At 40.5% G+C, this 21,200-nt stretch overlaps 1 protein-coding gene across 1 annotated transcript in view; it reads left to right on the top strand.

The window, feature by feature from the left end:
• Positions 1–17,704, top strand: part of LOC115595639 (uncharacterized) — a 28,230-nt gene extending 10,526 nt beyond the window's left edge. Inside the window, exons 5-20 of the mRNA XM_030440358.1 lie at positions 1,060–1,194; positions 1,439–1,624; positions 2,134–2,232; positions 2,390–2,578; positions 3,979–4,077; positions 4,234–4,422; positions 5,426–5,439; positions 5,619–5,641; positions 6,350–6,376; positions 7,446–7,543; positions 10,563–10,642; positions 12,091–12,167; positions 13,536–13,698; positions 14,415–14,577; positions 14,687–14,740; positions 15,378–17,704. Of these exons, the coding sequence (XP_030296218.1) occupies positions 1,060–1,194; positions 1,439–1,624; positions 2,134–2,232; positions 2,390–2,578; positions 3,979–4,077; positions 4,234–4,422; positions 5,426–5,439; positions 5,619–5,641; positions 6,350–6,376; positions 7,446–7,543; positions 10,563–10,642; positions 12,091–12,167; positions 13,536–13,698; positions 14,415–14,577; positions 14,687–14,740; positions 15,378–15,646 (1,865 nt within the window). The 3' untranslated portion in view covers positions 15,647–17,704. The remainder of the gene's footprint in view (positions 1–1,059; positions 1,195–1,438; positions 1,625–2,133; positions 2,233–2,389; positions 2,579–3,978; positions 4,078–4,233; positions 4,423–5,425; positions 5,440–5,618; positions 5,642–6,349; positions 6,377–7,445; positions 7,544–10,562; positions 10,643–12,090; positions 12,168–13,535; positions 13,699–14,414; positions 14,578–14,686; positions 14,741–15,377) is intronic.
• The last annotated feature ends 3,496 nt before the right edge of the window (positions 17,705–21,200 follow it).

Here is a 21,200-nt window from a genome sequence, read left to right on the forward strand (position 1 = left end):
TCAATGCTAAAAATGTTATGTTAAAATCACAGTTTCTAAAATCCAAGGCAATGTCTTCAAATGATTCATACTGTCTAACCAAAGGTCCCCAACCCAAGGATATTAAATTAGCAATGATATAAAAGCAAAGTAGGAATTTCTCACACATATGAGAAGGTAGCATTACAGAATATTAGGGGAGTTCAAGCAGCGACGGTTGAGGGGCGACTACGGCATCCACAAAACATTCCAACAGGTTGCTGTAGTAGTGGAAAACAAAAATCACCAAGCAAAATTGAACTCTTACAACTGCTACTTCTGTGCTTGCACTTTTTAAAGTACTCCTGAGAACAGCAAACCAGGTGTTCTCCCCGTAGTAGTCTGTTGTGATAGAATCTTGCATGCACAGTGTGGAGCACTTATTTTTTCTTGGAACCCGTAGCAGCTGCTTGAAGTCCGTAATAACAGAGGTGGAACAGGAATATTTAAAATGCAACAGATGACTCTCTGATATGTCATGTATGGATTCATTTCGGGAAAGGATAAAAGAAAGGGGGATTACCTGACTGACAGATTTGTGTATAGTGAACAATCACAAGAACATGTAACATGGAAATTCCCCAACAAGCTGTTTCACAATGGCTGTATTCAGTCAATGCATCACAGAGTTCTGCCGTTCTCTGAGAATGCCCAAGCGGTTGTGTTTCTGGCATCCACTATAATTACATATTAGCAGGAGGTGAGCAGTTTTCACAGAGTTGGGCACAGTTAATCCATGACTGCACTGTTGATGTGGCCCATGAGGTCAATACACAGTACTGTAAATAGACGACACCATGGGACATGTTTTTGACTGATATATGCAGTGAATGAGCAGGTAGCATGATTGGTATAAACTCCCCCCACACAGTTACACCACATGCTGCTTTACAACAGCTATAGATAGATAGATAGATTCACAGTTAATCCACAGTTACTGCTACTGTAAGAAACTGACTTAATTGTAGCAATTCATGGTGCTGGTGTCAGTATCTGGACTTGATCTCTGTCTGTATGTTGACTTGATCTCTGTTTCTACAGCTGATGTCACAAAGGGTCTGAGTGAAATGGTATCAGCTTGCTGCGGACTGACTGCCTACAACCCACTCAATGAAATATGCTGTAACTCAACCGTCTTAACCAAACCTGTGGCATTCGCCCAATGCTGTGGTAGTGGTGAGTAAAGCTGTATACAACTGATGGCTTCGAAAACCTCACAGAAACAAACAATCACTTACGGTCCTTTGATTTTCAGAAAGTGGATGGTATAGTCAGATACCTGTGATGCAGATGTGTGTTAGCAGAGGAGAAGCCATCACATCACATCACACTGCACTCATGATCACGCAATAGCTTTGTTTGAGTTGTGGGTGAGGTGTAAATTAAACAGTTTAGAGTATAGTTTTGTTTGTTTCCACAGTGGCTTATGATGCGCACAATCAGCTCTGCTGTGGTCCACTGGATAACAGGAGAGTCCTGGAAAGAGAATCCAGGGATCACCAGTGTTGTGGACACGAGCAGTTCAATACTACGAGTCAGTGCTGCTGTATGAATGTATCTCTTGAAATACATGAAAAAGACCATGAGTGCTGCAAAAAGGAGTCAGGTATGTCTGAATGTAAACTCTTGAAGGAGACCTATAATTAAAAGTTAAGTTGTCGCACCTCAAATAGCTTTTTTTGGTTATCATCAAGGAACCTAACAAAGAAGCAAGGGTCATTATCAGTGACTTTTTTTCCCAACATTGATAATATTGTGACCAAACAGGGCCGGTCCAATCAAAGATCGATGATGAGTCTGCACTTCCACTGCGAACAGGAGGAGTTCTCCAACTAAGTTGAAGGACGAACAACATGTTGATTAAAAAATCAGTTGTAACCTGCTCTCTGAAGTGTGGTCTTTCAATTTTCTGGGGAAATTTCTTCATCAGAAGTCATACAATGTAAATATGTTGGGTTTTGGCGTGTTTCTCCACGCATCTCCCAGTGACTTCAATGTAATGACCCTTCCTTCTTCTTAAAGTTCCTTGGTTATCATAGCACAATTAACAAGAAAGTTGCTATTTAATGTTTGTGGTGTGGTGGCTGTATGTTGACTTGATCTCTGCCTTTACAGGTGTCTGTGGAAACAAGACCTACAACGAACACGCAGAACTCTGCTGCCAGTTAACTGTTGTAAAAAAAAAAACACCAAACGCTCAGTGCTGTGGTACAGGTGAGCAGAGCTGAAACAAAAATCCAAAGACTTTATATTTCGGCTAAACAGAACAGCATTTTAAAGAAGTCTGCATAAAAGTATCTTTGTGAAAAGCTGTGTTGTTCCTGAAGTTAAAGTTATAAAGTTTGAATTATCATTGTGTTTATTTCCACAGTGGCTTATGATGCGGACAATCAGCTCTGCTGTGGTCCGCTGGATAACAGGAAAGTCCTGAAAAGAGAATCCAGTGATCACCAGTGTTGTGGACATGAGCAGTTCAACACTACGAGTCAGTGCTGCTGTTTGAAGAATGGATCTCTTGACATACATCCTAAACACCACAAGTGCTGCGTAGAGGAGTCAGGTGCGTCTGAACGTCAACTCTTAAAGGAGACCTATTATTCTTTTTTTTTTTTCTATTTTCTTTCAGTATTTTATATATGTTCTTGTGCATGTAAAGGATCTAGAAAATTACCGGACCAAGTCAGACGACGGGGCTATGATAGTTTCATTACTTGATCTATGGACTCTGTGTGAATGATGCCCTGTTTCTGGAGAGAGAGGCTTTCTCCACCTGCAAAACTTCATTTTGGGTATTTCTTTTCCCCTTCCCCTTGGTGCAGTCTCTTAGCAAAGTGAAGTTGTTTTAGGCACCACACAAACATAAACTCAGAGCAATTTGTCTGACCACTGACTGTTTGTGTGTGTGTGTCTGTGTTTGTTTTGGCCTATATGGCAGTATCTGTTTCACCCTGACACCAAATGTGCCATGTCACCCAGCACTTAAAAAAACAAACTGTATTCAGTTTCATTTTATGAGTTTATAAAAAAAGTCTTCTTCAACAGAACTGTTGACCAGCCATTCTGATAACTGGCTTATATGAATGACCACCACAGCGTAACGTCTGGTTTGCATTTCTCCAGAAGTAGATTCTGTTAGAATATTAGTTGTTGTTAGCGGTGCTGGCTCAAGCATGTGTGAGCTGACCAATCAGAACAGACTGGGTATTCAGGAGGGGGGCTTAGAGAGACAGGAGCTGAAACAGAGCGTTTAATACAGATGGGGAATATAGAGCTACACCACTGGACAGTATGAGAAGTCTGATGTATTATTGTAGCATTAAAGCATGTAAATCTTTTCTAGTAGTAACAACGGAATAGTTCTCAATATTGGATAGGCTGCTGGCTGAGTCTGGACCTAGACAGTGATCTGCCTATTAGTGATCTCAGGGAATGGAAAGGAATGGCAGGTTAACAAGGCGGATGTTTTTTTTTTTTTTTCCTAACAAGGCAGATCACTCACAACCTCAAATTGCCTCCTGGTTATTATCAAGGAATTTAACAAAGAAGCTAGGGTAGATATACTGACTATTTTTCCATATGTTTGACAGCGTTGATAATATTGTGACCAAACAGGGCCGGTCCAATTAAAGATCGATGATGAGTCTGCACTTCCACTGCGAACAGGAGAAGTTCCTCAACTAAATTGAAGGAAGAACAACATGTCGATTAAAAAATCAATTATAACCTGCTCTCTGAAGTGTGGTCTTTCAATTTTCTGGGGAAATTTCTTCATCAGAAGTCATACAAAGTAAATTTGTCTGGTTTTGGCGTGTTTCTCCACGCATCTCCCAGTGACATAAATGTAATGACCCTTCCTGGCTCTTAAAGTTCCTTGGTTATCATAGCACAATTAACAAGAAAGTTGCTATGTAACGTTTGTGGTGTGGTGGCTGTATGTTGACTTGATCTCTGCCTTTACAGGTGTCTGTGGAAACAAGACCTACAACGAACACGCAGAACTCTGCTGCCAGTTAACTGTTGTAACCAAACCCCCACCAAATGCTCAGTGCTGTGCTAAAGGTGAGCAGAGCTGAAAAAAAATCCTAAGACTTTATATTTTGGCCAAACAAAGCAGCATCTTAAAGAAGTCTGCATAAAAGTATCTTGGTCAAAAGCTGTGTTGTTCCTGAAGTAAAATTTATAAAGTTTGAAGTATCATTGTGTTTATTTCCACAGTGGCTTATGATGCGCACAATCAGCTCTGCTGTGGTCCGTTGGATAACAGGACAGTCCTGGATAGAGAATCCAGGCATCACCAATGTTGTGGACATGAGCAGTTCAACACTAAGACTCACTGCTGCTGTGTGACACATGGATTTCTTGACATACATCCTAAACACCACAAGTGCTGCCTAGAGGAGTCAGGTGCGTCTGAACGTCAACTCTAAAAGGAGACCTATTATGCTTTTTCATTTGTTTCCTTTCCTTCAGTGTTTGATATATGTTCTTGTGCATGTTAAAGATTTAGAAAGCTAAAAAGGTCATTTGGACCAAATCAGACGTCGGGGCGGGGATAGTTTCTTTTCTTGATCTATGGACTCTGTGTGAATGATGCCCTTTTTCTGGAGAGAGAGGCTTTCTCCACCTGCAGAAACTTTGCAGTTTGGGTATTACTTTTACCCTTCTGGTACAGTCTCCTTGAAGAATGAAGTTGTTTCAGGCGCCACGCAGCATAGAAACTCAGAGCAATTTGTCTGACCACTGAATGTTTGTGTGTGTGTCTGTGTTGGTTTTGGCCAATATGACAGTATCTGTTTCACCCTGACACCAAATGTGCCATGTCAACCAGCCCATTTCAAAAAAAGTATTTGGTTTCATTTCATGAGTTTAGTGTAAGCAGCTTCTTATATATCTTATATTATATTTATATTTATATACAGTCACACAAGTTACTTATTTTAAAATTCACGATTGACTTTATCTAGACTGGCAATAGACTAGTTTTGCTAGAGCCAACATAAGCGTTTAGATTGCTTGCCTATAAAAAATGCTGTCACCAAGTCGGTCTGCCACTAGACACGTAAGTGTGTGGATCCAGTCAAACTGGCAACATTTCTGTCTACTTTCAAATCTCTGTTGGAGACTAGACGAACGAATAAACGTTTTGTTGAGTGCTGTCTACAGCTGCAGTAAAATGGTAAACGGTGCCAGCAGTAATAAATAATTTGAAATACACTTTCCAGGAGCTGCAGAGTTGTTATGGCTCATATGTCTGAACATGTGTAATGAGTCAGATGAACATGCTTCACGGATGACGTCTAGACGAAAACTTACAGTTTTATCTACTCGAGTTTCCACTGATTGAATCATGTTATTCTTCTGTTTTTACCACTGTGCACTCAAAATACTTCCTGCTTTGTGTCCACAGGTGTGCAACCTCTGGTAAGAAACAACTGACTTTCTTCAACAGACCATAGCTGTGTCAGAGCTGTTTGAAGTTACATGCACTCTTACTCTGTGAAATAACAGAGACACCTGACATGCTTTAGTAATGTAGTTGATCAGTGAAGATTTATACTTAACTATGTTCTTTTTCTCTCCTTTATTTTCTTTTTTTAAAGACACCTGGATCTCAACCCACCTGGTAAGTCAACCAAACATTTTAACCATCACACTGAAATCAACCACACTTTTGCCACACAGTGGTGGGACAGTGGCGACAAGTGGTTATATATCAGCCCAGTTTGAGTCAGTAGAGCTCTAGATCTGCAAAGAATACAATTATTATTAATATTTAGAAACAAATATTGACCTGTTTAAAGAGATTAGATATAGAATATATTATAACAGTTCAATAACACAATAATTTCCCCCTGGGATTATTAAAGTATTTCTGATTCTGATTTTGAATAACAGTAAGAAACACAATAGTAATACAAAAAATAATACTGGGTAAAAGCAACCTGTTGTCTTGGGTAGTTTTCTTCCTATGAGCACTGGGTAAAGTTAGAGGTCTTCTGTGGAGTTGCTTGTAAACACTTATGTTAACATTGAGTTACTCCTCAAACTGAATTGGTTGTATCCCTAATCTGGTGGCCAACAAGGGCAAATGTACCAAGGTTGCAATATGTAAGAATTGGCCTCCTGTTGAAGTCAGACAAACAGATTAGAGCATTTCACCACAATAACGTCCAACTGCCCGGACTGGGAACTTGTGGCAGTGCAGGAGTGTAAAAGCCTGTACACACTGAATGGTTGTGCAAAATATACCTGAAAATGACCTGTAGACAGTCATTTCGACATCATACCGTCATTTAACTACAGTCTTAATGTCTGTGTCTGGTCCGTGCAGTACGCAGGCATCCAGTGTATCCAACCTGTAAGTGTTGACTATTTCCGTTTTTCAACGTTTCCTGTAATGCTGCTTCATAATAAAAGCTTTTAAATGAGAAGTAGTTATAGTAAATGAAACGCTACTGTAACTGAATTAGCAGAGTTACTCTGTGAGCGGTGATTCTTCGATTGTATTGATTGAGACAAATATGTCATTGTTACGACACCTTCAAGCGGGTAGCCCAGCTTTGGTGGAAAGCAAAACCCCTGCCACGGCGAGGCAAACCGAGTAGAGCCAGGCCGGCAGATGTAATGGAAAAATAGGCAGATCAGACTGTCACCTCTTGATGTACAATGTGGCTTGAGCTAGCTGGTTAGCATGCCAGCCTCAATACACATCCCCACCACACAACATGTAGATATATTTAAGTTAATGTAAAAACTGTAATCCATTTGCATTCTGTTGATAGTTTTAGCTAATGTTGGCACCTTAAAACTAAAATTCTGACAAAAAAATAGACAAAACATAAACAAATCAGCATTTGAAAACCTGCTGCAAATACACACAACACAACCAAATACAGAAACCCACTGCAGGACACTCCCATGAGGAGAAACTTGCAAATACAGAGTTGATGCAAACACGCAAAACTCAAAAACAAATGCGACAGAAAAAAAACTACTTATGCAGTCAATAAAACGGAAGATCTCCAGGCCGACTGCAAGAACCAGGAGTGATACAACATATCATAGTTGCAGTCTGTTATCATCTATTTGTATGTGTTTTCTTAAATTGCAGTGCAATTGCTCGTCAACCATTGCACTAACAAGCCTGTTGAATTGATTTCTTTCCTCATGAAACATCTACAAAGCAGATTTTGAATCCTTCATTCTTTATATCCATGTTTACTTGCATGCACTCTTCCTCTTCTCTGCCTCTGCTGGCACATGCTGCATTCAGTAGAACAGCGTTAAAGCATCTAAACTTTAATCCAGTGAATTTACCAGAATCCAGCACACTTCTGTTGAACCAAGAACTGCATCCTTGCTTTGTGTTGCATCATGGTGATAATGAGTGTTTGAGTTTGTTTTTGCTGTTCTCTGCACATCTAAAGCACTGATCTGGAACCAAGCATCCGTGCGTCATCGTGTTACAACCCAAAGAAGTTTCGCTGCTGTGAAAAGAAGCAGTCTAATCGGTGCTGCACCACAGGTATGACAGTGGGTGTGTTTGACTTGTGTGTGTGGGCGTTTAATCTGTCACTTGTTATCTGATATAATATCTTCGTGCTGGGTAACATGCAGGTTCTGGTTTAGACAGGGCGGTTAGAGCCCAGTTGGCAGTTTTGATTGATGTCTGTTGGTTATACATAATGAGCAACAGTGTGGACGTGCAAACTGCTTCGCCAAAACTTTCTCCTTCAGGGAACATGATGTCACCAGCACTTAAATTCTAACTGAAGAGGTGTGTGAAGGGATACACTAATAACTGCTGGGTGATGAGATATTAGACCTTAAACAGTCTGTGGTGCAATCAATGCATACAGCACCTAATCTGTATCAGATCAAAAAACATCTAAACTAAATTAAAAAAAATAGAAGCTGCTAAAATGTACAGCACATGATTGTGACAGCTTAAGATGATAATCATCTACTTAGTTTCATTCTAGGGTGGAGAACATACGGTACAGGTGGAGGGATTAAAGTGAAACTCTTGCCAAAAAGCAACCAAGGCTTTTTTTGTGAATGTATATGAGTCAAACCTTGGTGTAAAAGCATAATTACGACGAAGGAGGCACTTTTAAGATTTACCATAGTTTCGTTTTCGGGCTAGCTAATTTTCAATGGAGTGCGGGGGCACTCGTACGCTAGCATCAAAATCGCTATCTTTAAAACACTAAGAGGGCTCGACACAACATGAAACTTCGCATGTAGTATCGCCAGGGTCTCTACACATATACACGAGCATTGTGAACATTGTTTATGTACACAGAGTTTACTAAAAACACAAAAGTGTCGATCCCAGAGTGCAACCTAACAGGAAGGCTTGAGGAGCGGTCTACCGTTACTCCCCTTCCTGTTAGGTCGCACTTGGGGATCGACACTATGAGCTACAGTTGCTAACGTGAGTGAGCACAATTCTACCAAATTTATATGTAAATGCATGTACAGTCCCGAGTTTCAAATTATTGTTTCATAATTCAAATTTATTTTTCAAGTTTAAAAGTTTAAATGTGTATAAAAATACACATTAACATGAATCCAACACATCATTAAAGGAGAACTTCGGTCGATTTAAACATGCAGCTTCATTGCTCAAGCTACCCTTGATTTGCCAGTACCAAAGACGCGAACAAATTTGGTCCAGCCATTACAGAGCTCCGTGAACGGAGACATAGCATTGAACGCTAACAGCATGGGGTCAGAACTTTACACTGTGTTTTAAGCGTCTTAACATGCTCCACATCTCACACCAAAAGTTATGCAACATCAGCAGACACCTTAGCACACAGCACTGTAGCGTGTATGACTCAAAATGAATAAAAAATTAGTTAAAACAGTGTGTTTGTGCAAGCAGCTACTTACCTGTTTGTTGACATCCGTGTGCTCCGGTAGCTAGACCAAACTAGCATATCCATCGAGTGTGCACTTAACAGGCTTAACAGGCTATTGTAAGGCTCATGGCTCATGACAGGCTGTAACATGGACATGTACATTATGAACATAAGCACGAAAATGCTGGAATACGTTTCCGTCTCCGCCAGTGAGGGAGTAAGTGCACGCTCGATGGATTGACTAGTTTGGTCTAGCTACCGGAAGACACAGATGTCAACAAACAGGTAAGTAGCTCCTTGCACAAACACACTGTTTTAACTACTTTTTTATTCAGTTTGAGTCATACACACTACCGTGCTGTGTGCCAAGGTGTCTGCTGATGTTGCATAACTTCTGGTGTGAGATGTGGAGCATGTTAAGACGCTTAAAACACAGTGTAAAGTTCTGACCCCATGCTGTTAGCGTTCAATGCTACGTCTCCGTTCACGGAGCTCTGTAATGGCTGGACCAAATTTGTTCGCGTCTTCGGTACTGGCAAGTCAAGGGTAGCTTGAGCAATGAAGCTGCATGTTTAAATCGACCGAAGTTCTCCTTTAAGGATACATTTGTTAAACAATCTACCCCACGATTCCTTGTGCAGTCATGTGAGCAGTCTAGGTTAACATCAGCCTCAAAGGCTAGGGCAGCACTGTCAGCTGCTTGGGGACATCTCTCACTGGTTATTGTGAAAGCTAACTTCAGGTTCCGGGACATGGTTGAGGTAACGAAAGGAGATGGTTGTCATGGTTAAAAGTAAACAATGGTGATAGCTGATTTTCAACAGGGAACGAGCCCATTGTCATTGTTGTTTTGCTACTGAGGGCAGTGCCAAGTATCTGTCTCCAACCCCTCCTTTATTAAAAGTGTCGAGAAGTGATGATTATTTTCAGAGGCACATTCCAAGAATGTGAGTGACAGGAGACAGGAGGGAGCCACACTAAAAGACTGTCACGAGGTGAAGATACAGATCATATTTCACACCCAAGAGATGAACCCTGAAGCTGAAGTGCGATAAAGAGATAAAACACCTCACTAACATTTAGTCAAAACAACACCCTGAGCGTGGGTGTGTGCACTTAATCTATGTTGATTCACTTCTTGTCCTTCTGCAGTCAGAGAAGTTTGCAGGTATTATTGTTGGGTCAATATCATGGATGATCAGTGGTGTGAGTTGGAAAGGTAGCCTTTGTGCCGTACGGGATGGATGCAAGCAACTACTAATTATTAAGCAGTAAACCATCTTGGGATGTTTGTTGAAGGTCCCATCCATGGGGCGGTTCTTCCAGAGTTGGAAAAGCCCTGAAAACATCACAGTGGCGTATGAGAGCGACTCAGAGATGTGGAATTTATTAATTCCTCCTAACTGCTAAATCTCTGATGCCATGGAAACCTGACATATAGATTTCCACCCATTGCCCTGTGGACATTAGAGCGCAGACTGTCACATGTTTGTGAATCACAGAGAGCATTGTGCTGAGAAACAAGATAGCAGGTGGTTTAAACAGAAATGTGCCAACTTTTCTGACATGTTTTTCACACATACACCCACACTTGTTTTTCTGGTTCCACATTAACGGACAATTCCCCTTATCCGTCTCACTCCCACCCCTCCCTCATTCCCACCTCTCTCTGTTTAGGTCAGTGTGACGCTGCAGTGTATAACCCAAAAACAGATGTCTGCTGTGACGGCCACGTGAAGAAGCTTCTGCAAGATCAAGTAGGGAACTTACTGACTTGTTCAGCTGGGTGGAGACTTTTAACAGTGCTTCTTTGTGTTTTTATGCTGTGTAAAGGAAAACCACCCTTTCCAGTGACGTTTGTAGAATAATTAAATATCAGCTGACACCACCACAGAGAGATTGTTTTGTGAGTTGCTCCATTCTGTACTCTCTGATAAGATTTTTTAAAGGGCCAGCTCACCCCAAAATCAAAATACATAATTTACCTCTTATCTGTAGTGCTATTTATTTATCTAGATTGTTTTGGTGTGATAGGAAGTACTTTCTTCTACCAGACTACACCCGCCAACCTTGTCACTGCTGTGAAGGTCACATGTCAGAGTGGGGTGTAGAAAATGAAAGGCATTCTTGACAGCTGAGCTGCGACGTCCGCCAGCTCAGAACACTTTGTGAGCTAACTTGTTGTCTTTGAGTAGATGAACACTTCTTCTGCGCGGTGATACAGAAGAAAACAGTGCCAAAATGGATCTTCTCACAACAACCTCTGAGGCTTATTTTGAGTAACTGGGTCATTATTTCTGAAAAGACACATTGCTGTTGAGTTTTTAAATGTATCTTTTTGAGCAGCTCAAGCCGAGCGCCATCTAGTTCCATTAAATTCAAGAGGAGGCCGATATCTCCAAAACTCAGCAGCTCACACCAAAACAAACAATCTGGTGGTGGTTGGTGAAGTAGGAGGGGAGAAGGACTTTGAAGTTGGTCCGTCATGGGCTGGGGAGCCAGTGGGCGTTCTAGAGGATAGGGGTGGTGTGGTTGCCAGGTGAGCGAGAAGCAGGCAGAATTCTGGATGTACTAGAGTTCATTTAGGACATTAGGAAAACGCTGTTGCAGTGGTCAATTCATGACGTGATGGAGGTATGGATCAAAGTTTCAGCAGCAGAGAAGTAGAGAGATGGATGGAGACAAGCTATGTTTGTTAGGTGGGAAAAAGGCACTTCTAGTGGTTTGCTTGGCATGGTGTTTGATGAGAGGTTACTGTTCTGAAATACACTTGCTGCAAAGAATGGTAAACAAATCTGAGAGCTGACAGCAGTGCTTAACCATTAAAAAAAACATACTCTGCTGTTCTATCAAAGCTTCATAGAGAGAGCTCGGAGCTCCACCCATGTCCTTTTATACAGTGAGCGAGGATGCTTGAGCCAAATGCACAGAAATCTGTGCTGTCATTGACGTCGTCAACGGTAACTGCTTATCTAAAAGGATAATATATAACAACGCTGTGGTAAGACTCCTGCAATTTCAGAATCCATGCTTTATATGTGTTCCTGTGTGCTCCTTTACAGTGTTTTTCACTGAGTCTTTGAGTGCTGCAGAGAGATGTTTTAGGGCTTGGCACAATCCAGACTCCTCTGTCATACAAGGGCAGGAGGATTTTTAGAGATTACTTTCCTAAATTGCTGTAAATTGACTGCTGTTGTTTTTTCAGCACAATGGCTCATCGGGACACTGCTGTGGGACTGAAGTCTATCAGCCTCTTGATGAGATCTGCTGCGACGGTCACAGGTGATTATGCGTGCATGCGTTTTTACAAGTCCAGGAAAGTGCTGATAAAACTCAGTGAAACTGAAAGACTTTTTTATTCAGCTTGGCATTTTGCAATGTCTGGTATGTGTTTTGTGAGCTTGTATGTTTCCCACAGTCAAGGGAGGAGGCTGTGTGGGAAACACTTGATTTTTGTGTCTCTTTGAGTGTGTGAAGTTACAGATAATTCCATACAGACATTCCAGCAGCAACACTGACCCGGGGTCCTGATTAGTTTTTTTCCTGGCAAGCTTTAAAAACGCACCCAGCCGAATACCGAGCCAAGGAATGTCTGTTGTCTGGGTCCGCTGATGCTTTTATGTTTGCACCTCTTCAAACACGTCTGTGTCTATGTCTGTCTCATGCTTGAGTGCGCATGTGCTTGTTATGTCTCTCACAGTCATGCCTGCCTTCCAGGTGTAAAAGATATTGTAAGAGGGCTCTGATATTTACAAATCACAAGATGTTTGAGTCTGGCTGTCAGAGTGAAGCTGCAATAATAATAATAATCAGTATTTTTAAACAGTTAAATGACTGCGTGATACAAAATATGTTGTTGATGAGAATTATCACTCTCAGCTTTGAGCCTTTAGGGCGCAGTTTTGGTGTTATGTTTATCCCTGTATTGGATAAGATGATTATTTCCTTCAGATAGAAAGTAACTGATGCACCGGGAGTTATTGCTATGGAAACATTTGTTTTGCATTTGTGCGACCTGGCAGCTCTTCAGAGCATTGCAGACCAGCACATTGCAAGTAATAGTTTCAACTCTCTCATTGCCAATATTTGATCTGAACTGTCTTTAACAAAATGCCACCATGAATCCAAAAAAGTTGGGATACTTTGTAAAACACAAGTAAAACTAACCATTGTATCTATGGTAATTTTGAAAACAGTGCAAAAACAATACATTTAATGTTTTACTTCATTAACATAATAGATTTTTGTAAATGTGTGCTTTTTCTGAATTAGATGCCAACAGGACAGGAGCACCAAAATACTGGGAAAGTTGTGAAATGTTTAAAAAAACAAACAAAAGAAACACCTGTGTGGGACTTTTCACAGGAACAGGTTCATTGGTAACAGGTGATAGTATCATGATTGGGTTTGAAACGAGCACCCTCAAGCAAGGAGGGCGTGAGGTTGTTCACTAAGTGAAACTCATGTATATTACAGCACAGGTTGAGGAACACTTCATCAAACTGTTGACAGTAAACACAGTTCGTCTGCTGCTGATTCATTCTGTTTATGCTTACGTTTTATATAGCATCCCAACCTCTTTTGAATCGTGGTTGTAGTAATAATAGCTCCCTCTCCTGATTTGATAGCTCGCTCTGTTTCTCCACCCAGACATAAAAAGAGAGAAAGAGAAGAAAAAAATATGCACTGCTGTGGAGCTCAAGCCTACAACATTGAGGACGCACACATGAAGTGCTGCGCTGGGACACTGTACAACCTGACACTGCCGAGACAGGAGGTGCGGTGCTGTGGGTCCATACTGCAAAAAAAAAAGGTATTATTATTGTTATTACTGCTATTATCATATTCCTGTCCAATGCATACCATTTGTGCCCATTTCAAAATATATTAAACATACTTAAAAAGTTTTAAAAATCCTGAGTTTTGAGAATTCTGTTTTAAATTTTTCAGTCTTTACACTTTGTGTTTCCCAAACATATATTTTACTAGGGCAGCCCTCCCAGGTGTATAAACGGCCAACCAGTACAGTTGGGGACCCATTTTAGCATTTAAGAACTTCATACTTTATAATTAACATGCTTCCTCCACATGGGGCTCACATGAGTTGCGTATTTATTGCAACTTCATAAAAAACATACTTCTGATGAAGACGCTGTTCTGTGGGAAACACTGGAATATGCAAGCACAGTCGGAAAGAGGGGCTAAGCAGCTATACAAGCTCTGTCATGAGTATCAAAAATATGATTTCAACAGCTCCAAAGTTTTAACGTGTTTTAAATCATCAATGTGTCCAGGAAATTTCAGTCTCTTACTAAATGTAGGCTGAGAGAGATGAAGTCAAATAGCAAAAAACATCTCTGATGTGAACACAAACACCATTTTTTAACTCTGTATGTAAATGCAACAGTGACCAGTCTCATAACTTCTGGTCCTAACCCTGGAAAGATCCAAAACTGAGTGTCTGAGTGGCTACAAGCATATTTATAGTATACTGGCCATTAATGTTCATAATATGCCCTTTATAATTAGGATGTTTGCTGCTCACATGAGGACAAGATGGTGCCCTGGTCTGCCAAGGTTGGATTCAAATGCTGTGGTCACCTCTACTACAACACCTCTCTGTGGGACTGCTGTACAGGGAAGCTGAGTCCAGTCCACCAACCAAGACTCAATAAGACCAAGACAATTGAGGGTCAGTTGTGCGATGCTCGGACACTTTCTCACAGAACTGAAACTTTACCACATGATTTATATTCTAGTTCCTACATCTTAGCAATAACGTGTGTGATACTCATTTTCAGAAGAAAGACTTCAGTCACTGAACAATCTGAGTGAACAGGAACTCTGCGGAGAACGTAAGATATCACTTTAGTACTGTGTTACAAATACTGTTTATGAATGGATTCTTAAAGAGGTCAAATACTGCTTTGTGTTTTTTTTTTTTACTTTCATTTATTGTGTTATGTAACATTTTTGTGCATGTATAAAATGTGCAAAGGAAAAAAGCCCAAAGTCAATGCCAAAGGGAGTTACTCTCTCCCACAGAAAACACTGCTGCACTGCCTGAAATGCCTGGTTTGGAGTCGAGCCTTTACTTCCGTAACTTATGTTGTTCACTTTGTAACAGGTGTTTTATAAATTTATGTTTTAATATATTTATTGTAGAATATTTACACTCATGTAGCTGTTGCAGCAGACCTGCCCTACTCTGCCTCTGACTGGCTACATCCTGCCCATTAAGTAATGCTCATGTGCAAGTCTCACCAAAGATTGAACAGAGGCGAGATGTCTCACTGCGTAGCTAAAATGCAGTGTTCAAGACACAGTCTGGAAATGGATGCTGCAGCAATACACCATATGAAAAAAAAAGATGTGTTTCTGAAAATTTAAATATGTAAATTTATTCTACTAAGACCCCCAGATAAAAGTTTTAACCTGAAAATGAGCATCATATGACTTCTTTAAATTGTGTTTGTTTGTGTCCCTGTTTAGTGAATGTCACGATTGTGGAAAGTGTGTCCCCGTGCAGCACCGTGATCAGCAGCACTCTTAAAGTCCATGGAACAACACAATCTGTGGAAGTTCTGCCCTCGCCTCAGATCCTGTACACATCTGATCACTGCAACTCCCCCACACTGATCCCTGGAAAGACCTATTTCTTCATTGGATCCACTTTCTTCACTGATCCCAACCATGACTCTATTCTCCAGTCAATCCATTTCATATTTTACAAGTGTAATCGTTCGTTCACAGCTGGTTGATATGTTGGCTGGGGTTGGGTAGATCACTTAGGTGTCGGTCATTACTTATCATTTATTGGAAAAGTAGTTACACTACCATACTAATCACTAACCAGCAGCAGTTAACACTTACATAACCTGTTACATTACTCTCTGTCACTCTATCCATTTTCTCTCAAGGTGCTTTTCAACAACTCCAAAGCATTCCCACCCCGTGGTTTAAACATGTAGCCTGCTATGAGCTATGGGCCGGTCCTCACTGCGTAATGACGAGTTGATGAAGCAATTTTACAATGTGAAGTACACTTCCAGATCTGTTTGGCTGACTCAAGAATGACCTAATACCCCCACAAACAGCAGCTCTTACGGTTTACACTGAGGAGATGACAGTAATGACTCAGGGCAAGCCTTGCTCACAGCTAGATCACGAGTGATAGCATCTTTTTGACAACTCTGAAGTTTATAGTTAAAATGATATTAGGTTAGAGAGATGAGAATTTGACTTTACTATGACACCATTACATTAACTGAAAACATTACAGGATCATTTATATTTAAAGAATGGCAGCAAAAATGTGGCTGACTCAAGACGCAGTGATGATGCTCTTTGTATTTTATCATTATCAGTCACAGCCATCAAAATTGGTCGTACATTGTGGCACTTTTAGAATTATTGATTGTATATTGTACAGGGGGCAAAATTATTGTACAAATACGTTAATTCTCATACACAGCGCAATGCTGACCATTTAGAAAAGTAATAGTTGCTATGTGGAAGTTTGACAATTTATAGTATTTAATTTAATATTTATGATAAATGTTAAAAAACAAACAAAAAAGACCACAAACAACTCTTAACAAAACCTTGTTATTCCTTTATGAACTTTTACCAAAGGTTTATCAGCTAACTTAAAAAAATAATAATATATATATTATTTAACCAGTTTAAAGCCTAGTTGAGATTAAAATCTCTCTTTCAAGAGTTAGCTGACCAATAGAGCAGCATTATTGTTACAGTAGTAGCCTCAATAGAAACAGATGTATGAAACTGTCAGCACACTATCAGGGAAACAAACAACCTGTAAACAGGAACAATTTACCAAAACTGTTTTAGCTGAGATTTAAGAACAATCCCGTTGACAAAGAGCACTATTCTTGTGATCTTTTGAAATATACTTAATGTTGGAAAAGCCATCTCTGACTCTCTGAGTTGTTGTCCTGACGATAATTCCGACAGCACATGAATGCACAGCAAGTTCACACGTCCCAGACAGTCAAATAAGCCTACATGCTGAAGTATCCTAGACATACTAGTAATCAGTAATCATTTAGTTTACGCTGTCCTACGTGGTGCACAGTGACATATTTGCATGTGTACTGTGAAGCATCCCGCTAGGATGAAATCCCAATGATCGACAGCAGCAGTACAAGCAGTAGAAGATGAGCTGAGGAGAAGACGACAGTCCAAAAAGTAGCTGATTTCTTCTTTGCTGTCATGACAGCTGGTAGCATGCTAGATGTATGCATATCTCGTTTTTCACATAAGCTCAACAGCTATCAGCTAACAGGTATGTCTTTCACTCTGGGGCTGAATGACATAATACATTGCAGCTGTTTGCACACTTGTACAATTGTACTGTATGTTATTAACATGATTTTATAAAGCTAGTGATTGATAATCATTTCTTAAAAATATCAGGGATACAAATATGCTATAAAGAACCAAAACCCCAGGTATTATAAGTATCAGTCCTGTTTTCCTTAGTTGCCATTTTTCATGTAATTGTAACTTCTGTACGTTAATACACAGTTGAGGAAATGGTGACTCATATGCATTTGTTCTACTGTACATTTATCTGTGAACTTAAGTTCACTATGTGTGGAATTTAAGCTCGAAATCCCATTTTCATTACACTAAAAATATTTTCAGTAGAAGCAACAGAAACTCATGAGATTGCATATTTAAGTGTCTTTAATGGCAAAGTTGGTATACACTTTTTTATATTGCATGTTTATTTTTTGATATATAAGAGAAGATGACTTCAATGTTTTAACCAAATAAAAGCAGTTTAAAGGAAACCGGTTGTGTCTCAGCTCACTTATTCTTGGGCTTTTTGCCAGGAGGTCAAGCAGGCAGTTGACCTATGCCACCGCAGACGAGCCTGAAGTGAAAGAGAGGGGAAGGAGAGTAAAACTAGGGAGAGACCAGGAAAAGAGAGAGAGAGACAAACTGTTTGCAGCTGAAAGGAAACATGGTGTAGTCTCTTATTCTCCAGCCTGCTGGCAGTTTTTATTGTGTGGGCCTTTCTGGCTCCGTTTCATTCAAGCATGAGCCAGGTTTCAACCCACGCAATAGCCAAATTCTAAACCAGTTTCATCAGGCACAACCCAAGGTTAGCTTTTAGTTCACGTAAATCTATATTGCAGCACATTCAAGAATAGGAAGAAAGAGGAAGCAGAATATGTTAATGCCCTTCTTACAATAACCCTGAACTGGCACATCGTCAGCAACGATGCCTCCAGGGGTCTCAGCCTTTGTCCCAGCCGCCGGCCTGCAGGGGGTCTCAGCCCTCGCTCCTTCCGCTGGCCTCTAGAGCATCTCAGCCTTCGCCGTCGCCTCCGACCCCCAATGAGTTCCAGCTGTCACCTACGCGGCCTCCAACCAAACTTCCAGAGGGCTTCTGCAATCGCCACAGACTTCCAGAGGGGTTCCGCCCTTGCCGTAGACCTCCTAATGAGCCACTGCCCCTCACCCTGACCTCCCTGTCTCTCCCCGACTTGACTAAACTAGTTTCCCCCCCTTAAACTGTAACAGACATGTTCATCATTCAAAATAAAGTATATTAAAATAAAACTGATTGCCATGATTTTCCAAGAGTACAGACATGCATTAAAAATACATTACTTTGCGATTTTATAATTCATGCATGATAGGGTTAACATTTAAACATCTAGAGCAGAAATCCAAATATAGACATAATGATAAACTTGTTAAGTATTAAAACATGTGAGGTAATAGAACAAAATACACATAATCAGTGATCTGTTGAGCAACTTGACAGACCTTGATGGAGCTGACAGAGCATTTTGTGTTGATTCACAATATGGTCATCTCCTATTTATGGTTTCGAGCCGGCCATGACAAATTGGCTTGTCAAGGTTTGGATTAGGTGTTTTATTTGTTAGCATTTAATCAGCTGTTTTCCTTTGGGTTGAAGGCCTCCAGGTGCAGTTGATTGTTAGGGTTTCCCAGGCGGTTTTGCGGGAATCGAGGGGTAACACTTTGGTGAGTTGATCTGTCTTTGTTTCTTTTGAACATGCTGAAGAGCATGGTGGGATTGTGGGTTTGAAAACTTGCTTGTCCAAAGGAGAGTACTGACATGCTGGTTTATAATTGTGTTGGAGCTTAAGCAGTTTTTCCCTGGTAGGCATAGCAGTTTAGGTTTGCTGTATTTAAAAAAAAAAATGTTGTGGTGTTGGGGTGAATGTGGTTAGAGACACTGTCTCTGGAGCATGTCCATGGCTGTGGGGGAGTTGCCAGATTCTGGTTGCATCTTCACACCAGTGGTCATAAGCACATAAATACTCGCCGCAACTAACCACATGAAGACTAGGGGTGAGTTATTTTAGTTTTGGTTAGGCAGATAGAGGGAACACTCCTGTCTGCATTAATTACAGTAGCTACCGTTAGTTACAGACTCCAGGGGGGTTTTTGGAAGGCTGCACAAAGGAGCAGTTGTTGTTGTTGGAGCTCAGAGCACTGCTTTGCTGCTGTTACAACTGAGCATTAGAAGTTGAAACATAGGGTAGTAGTTGAGACAACTGGGAAAAGGAGACCTGAAGTTGACCGAGAATTGGCCTTGAAAAAATTGAGGTGTGATGCTGCCACAGAGCAAGCCAGCAGACTACAGCCACTTGCGATACAAAGTGGTATCAAGAGGCAGGAGGAGCCGGGGTTTGTTAGCTAGCATGCTAAATTAAGGAAACATCTTTGCATACAATACATGTCTTTGACTGCTGTTTCTTCACATTCTGTTGATGATAAAAACTGTCCCATTTTCGCATAGTTTAGACCACAATTATCCTCTTTTATCAGTAATCCTCTTTTTGTCTCTGTCTCTGTCTCTGGTGTGTTAAGGTTTGTTGTCCTGTCTCTATACAACAAAAAATCTATTAAGAAACAAATCTTGTCCTTCTCCCTTGTACCACCATATTTGCCTTTTTATAGGTACTTGGTACATTTATTGCTGCTCTGTATGTGCTCAATTAACTTCCTCTTCCACTTTGTCGACAGACATGGTGGATAACTGAATTGTTTTGGAGTGATTGATTTCTTGCAGTAATTCATAATGATTAAGGGAAGGAAGATGAAAAATATTTGCATCAAGTCTTAATAGATGACCTTTTGTTCCTTATCTGCGCTTGTTTTGTTCCTATTCCCATCTACCACATACTCCCAATGGAACACATTGTCACGAAGCAGACTGGAATGTCTGGATAAAACGGGTGTGCCTCTACAAGAGAAAATGCCACGCATATTTGCAACCTGTTAGGGAAAGTCTGAAATCCTCATGATGTGATAAGTGAATAGGTCATTTAAAGTTACCATACCACATTTGGTGGCTGAAACATGGTCACATGGTCAGTGTGAACTTGCCATCCACCCATAAGACAACACACTTTTTGGTATAAGCCAGAGCTTTCTGGGTGACTCATCTTCCGATGCAGTGGACAAAACATGAGAAAGTTTACTCTAGACTGTCCTTTCACTGGGCAAACCCTGATAAAGTGACCTTGTTAGACCCTTCTAGTGATCCAAACAAAAAGTGTCCACTAGGGTGCAAACAAACACATTCTTAATAAATACAGGTAACACCTTGCAGTACAGTACAAAAACATGTGAGTAGATAAGGAATGAATCAGGAATGACATTGTAAATTATGAAATATTAAATGAAACACACAAAGAAAGTGCTCAGTGAGTCATTTCACATATAACTATGAACTAACTGTGTGGGAGTTACACAGGGATTACTCAATGCTTTATTTATTTTAAAAGGTAGATCTTAATCTTTCCTCACTGTTTTATAAAGTGTAACCAAATAACTTACCTCAGTGGTTAAAGTAAGAGTGACCCTTAAAGCATAAGGTTCAGTGTCTCTGAAACAAACAGGCAGTAGATGCACAAGTAGTTTGTTTTATCTTGGTCTGCTTTTGCTGACAGAAAAAAAAGAGTGGAGAGCAGGAGTGCGTATGTTTGTGTAAGTTTGCGGCTCATAAAAGAAGAGTAAAGATGGATTATTGAGTTGGTGATAAGCGGTAACCATACACAGATCATTAAAGCCACCTGCGGACCCAAAGGCCAGTTACCTGCACACTTTCAGAAGGAGAATCTGTTGTTTTGTAAGTAGTGTGAATTTAATTGAATTGCATAGATTAACTAGATATAAACAGACCGGGAGGTGAGTGAACTGGACTTACAATGGTCTCTCCTGTTGCACCTTTATAGTGATGGTATCAGATTTGGTCTTACAGCACAAAGAAGAAAAATCAATTTGCCACCTTTACAAGTGACA

This window comes from Sparus aurata, chromosome 2 (genome assembly GCF_900880675.1).
Source record: "Sparus aurata chromosome 2, fSpaAur1.1, whole genome shotgun sequence".
NCBI classification, from domain to species: Eukaryota; Metazoa; Chordata; class Actinopteri; order Spariformes; family Sparidae; genus Sparus; species Sparus aurata.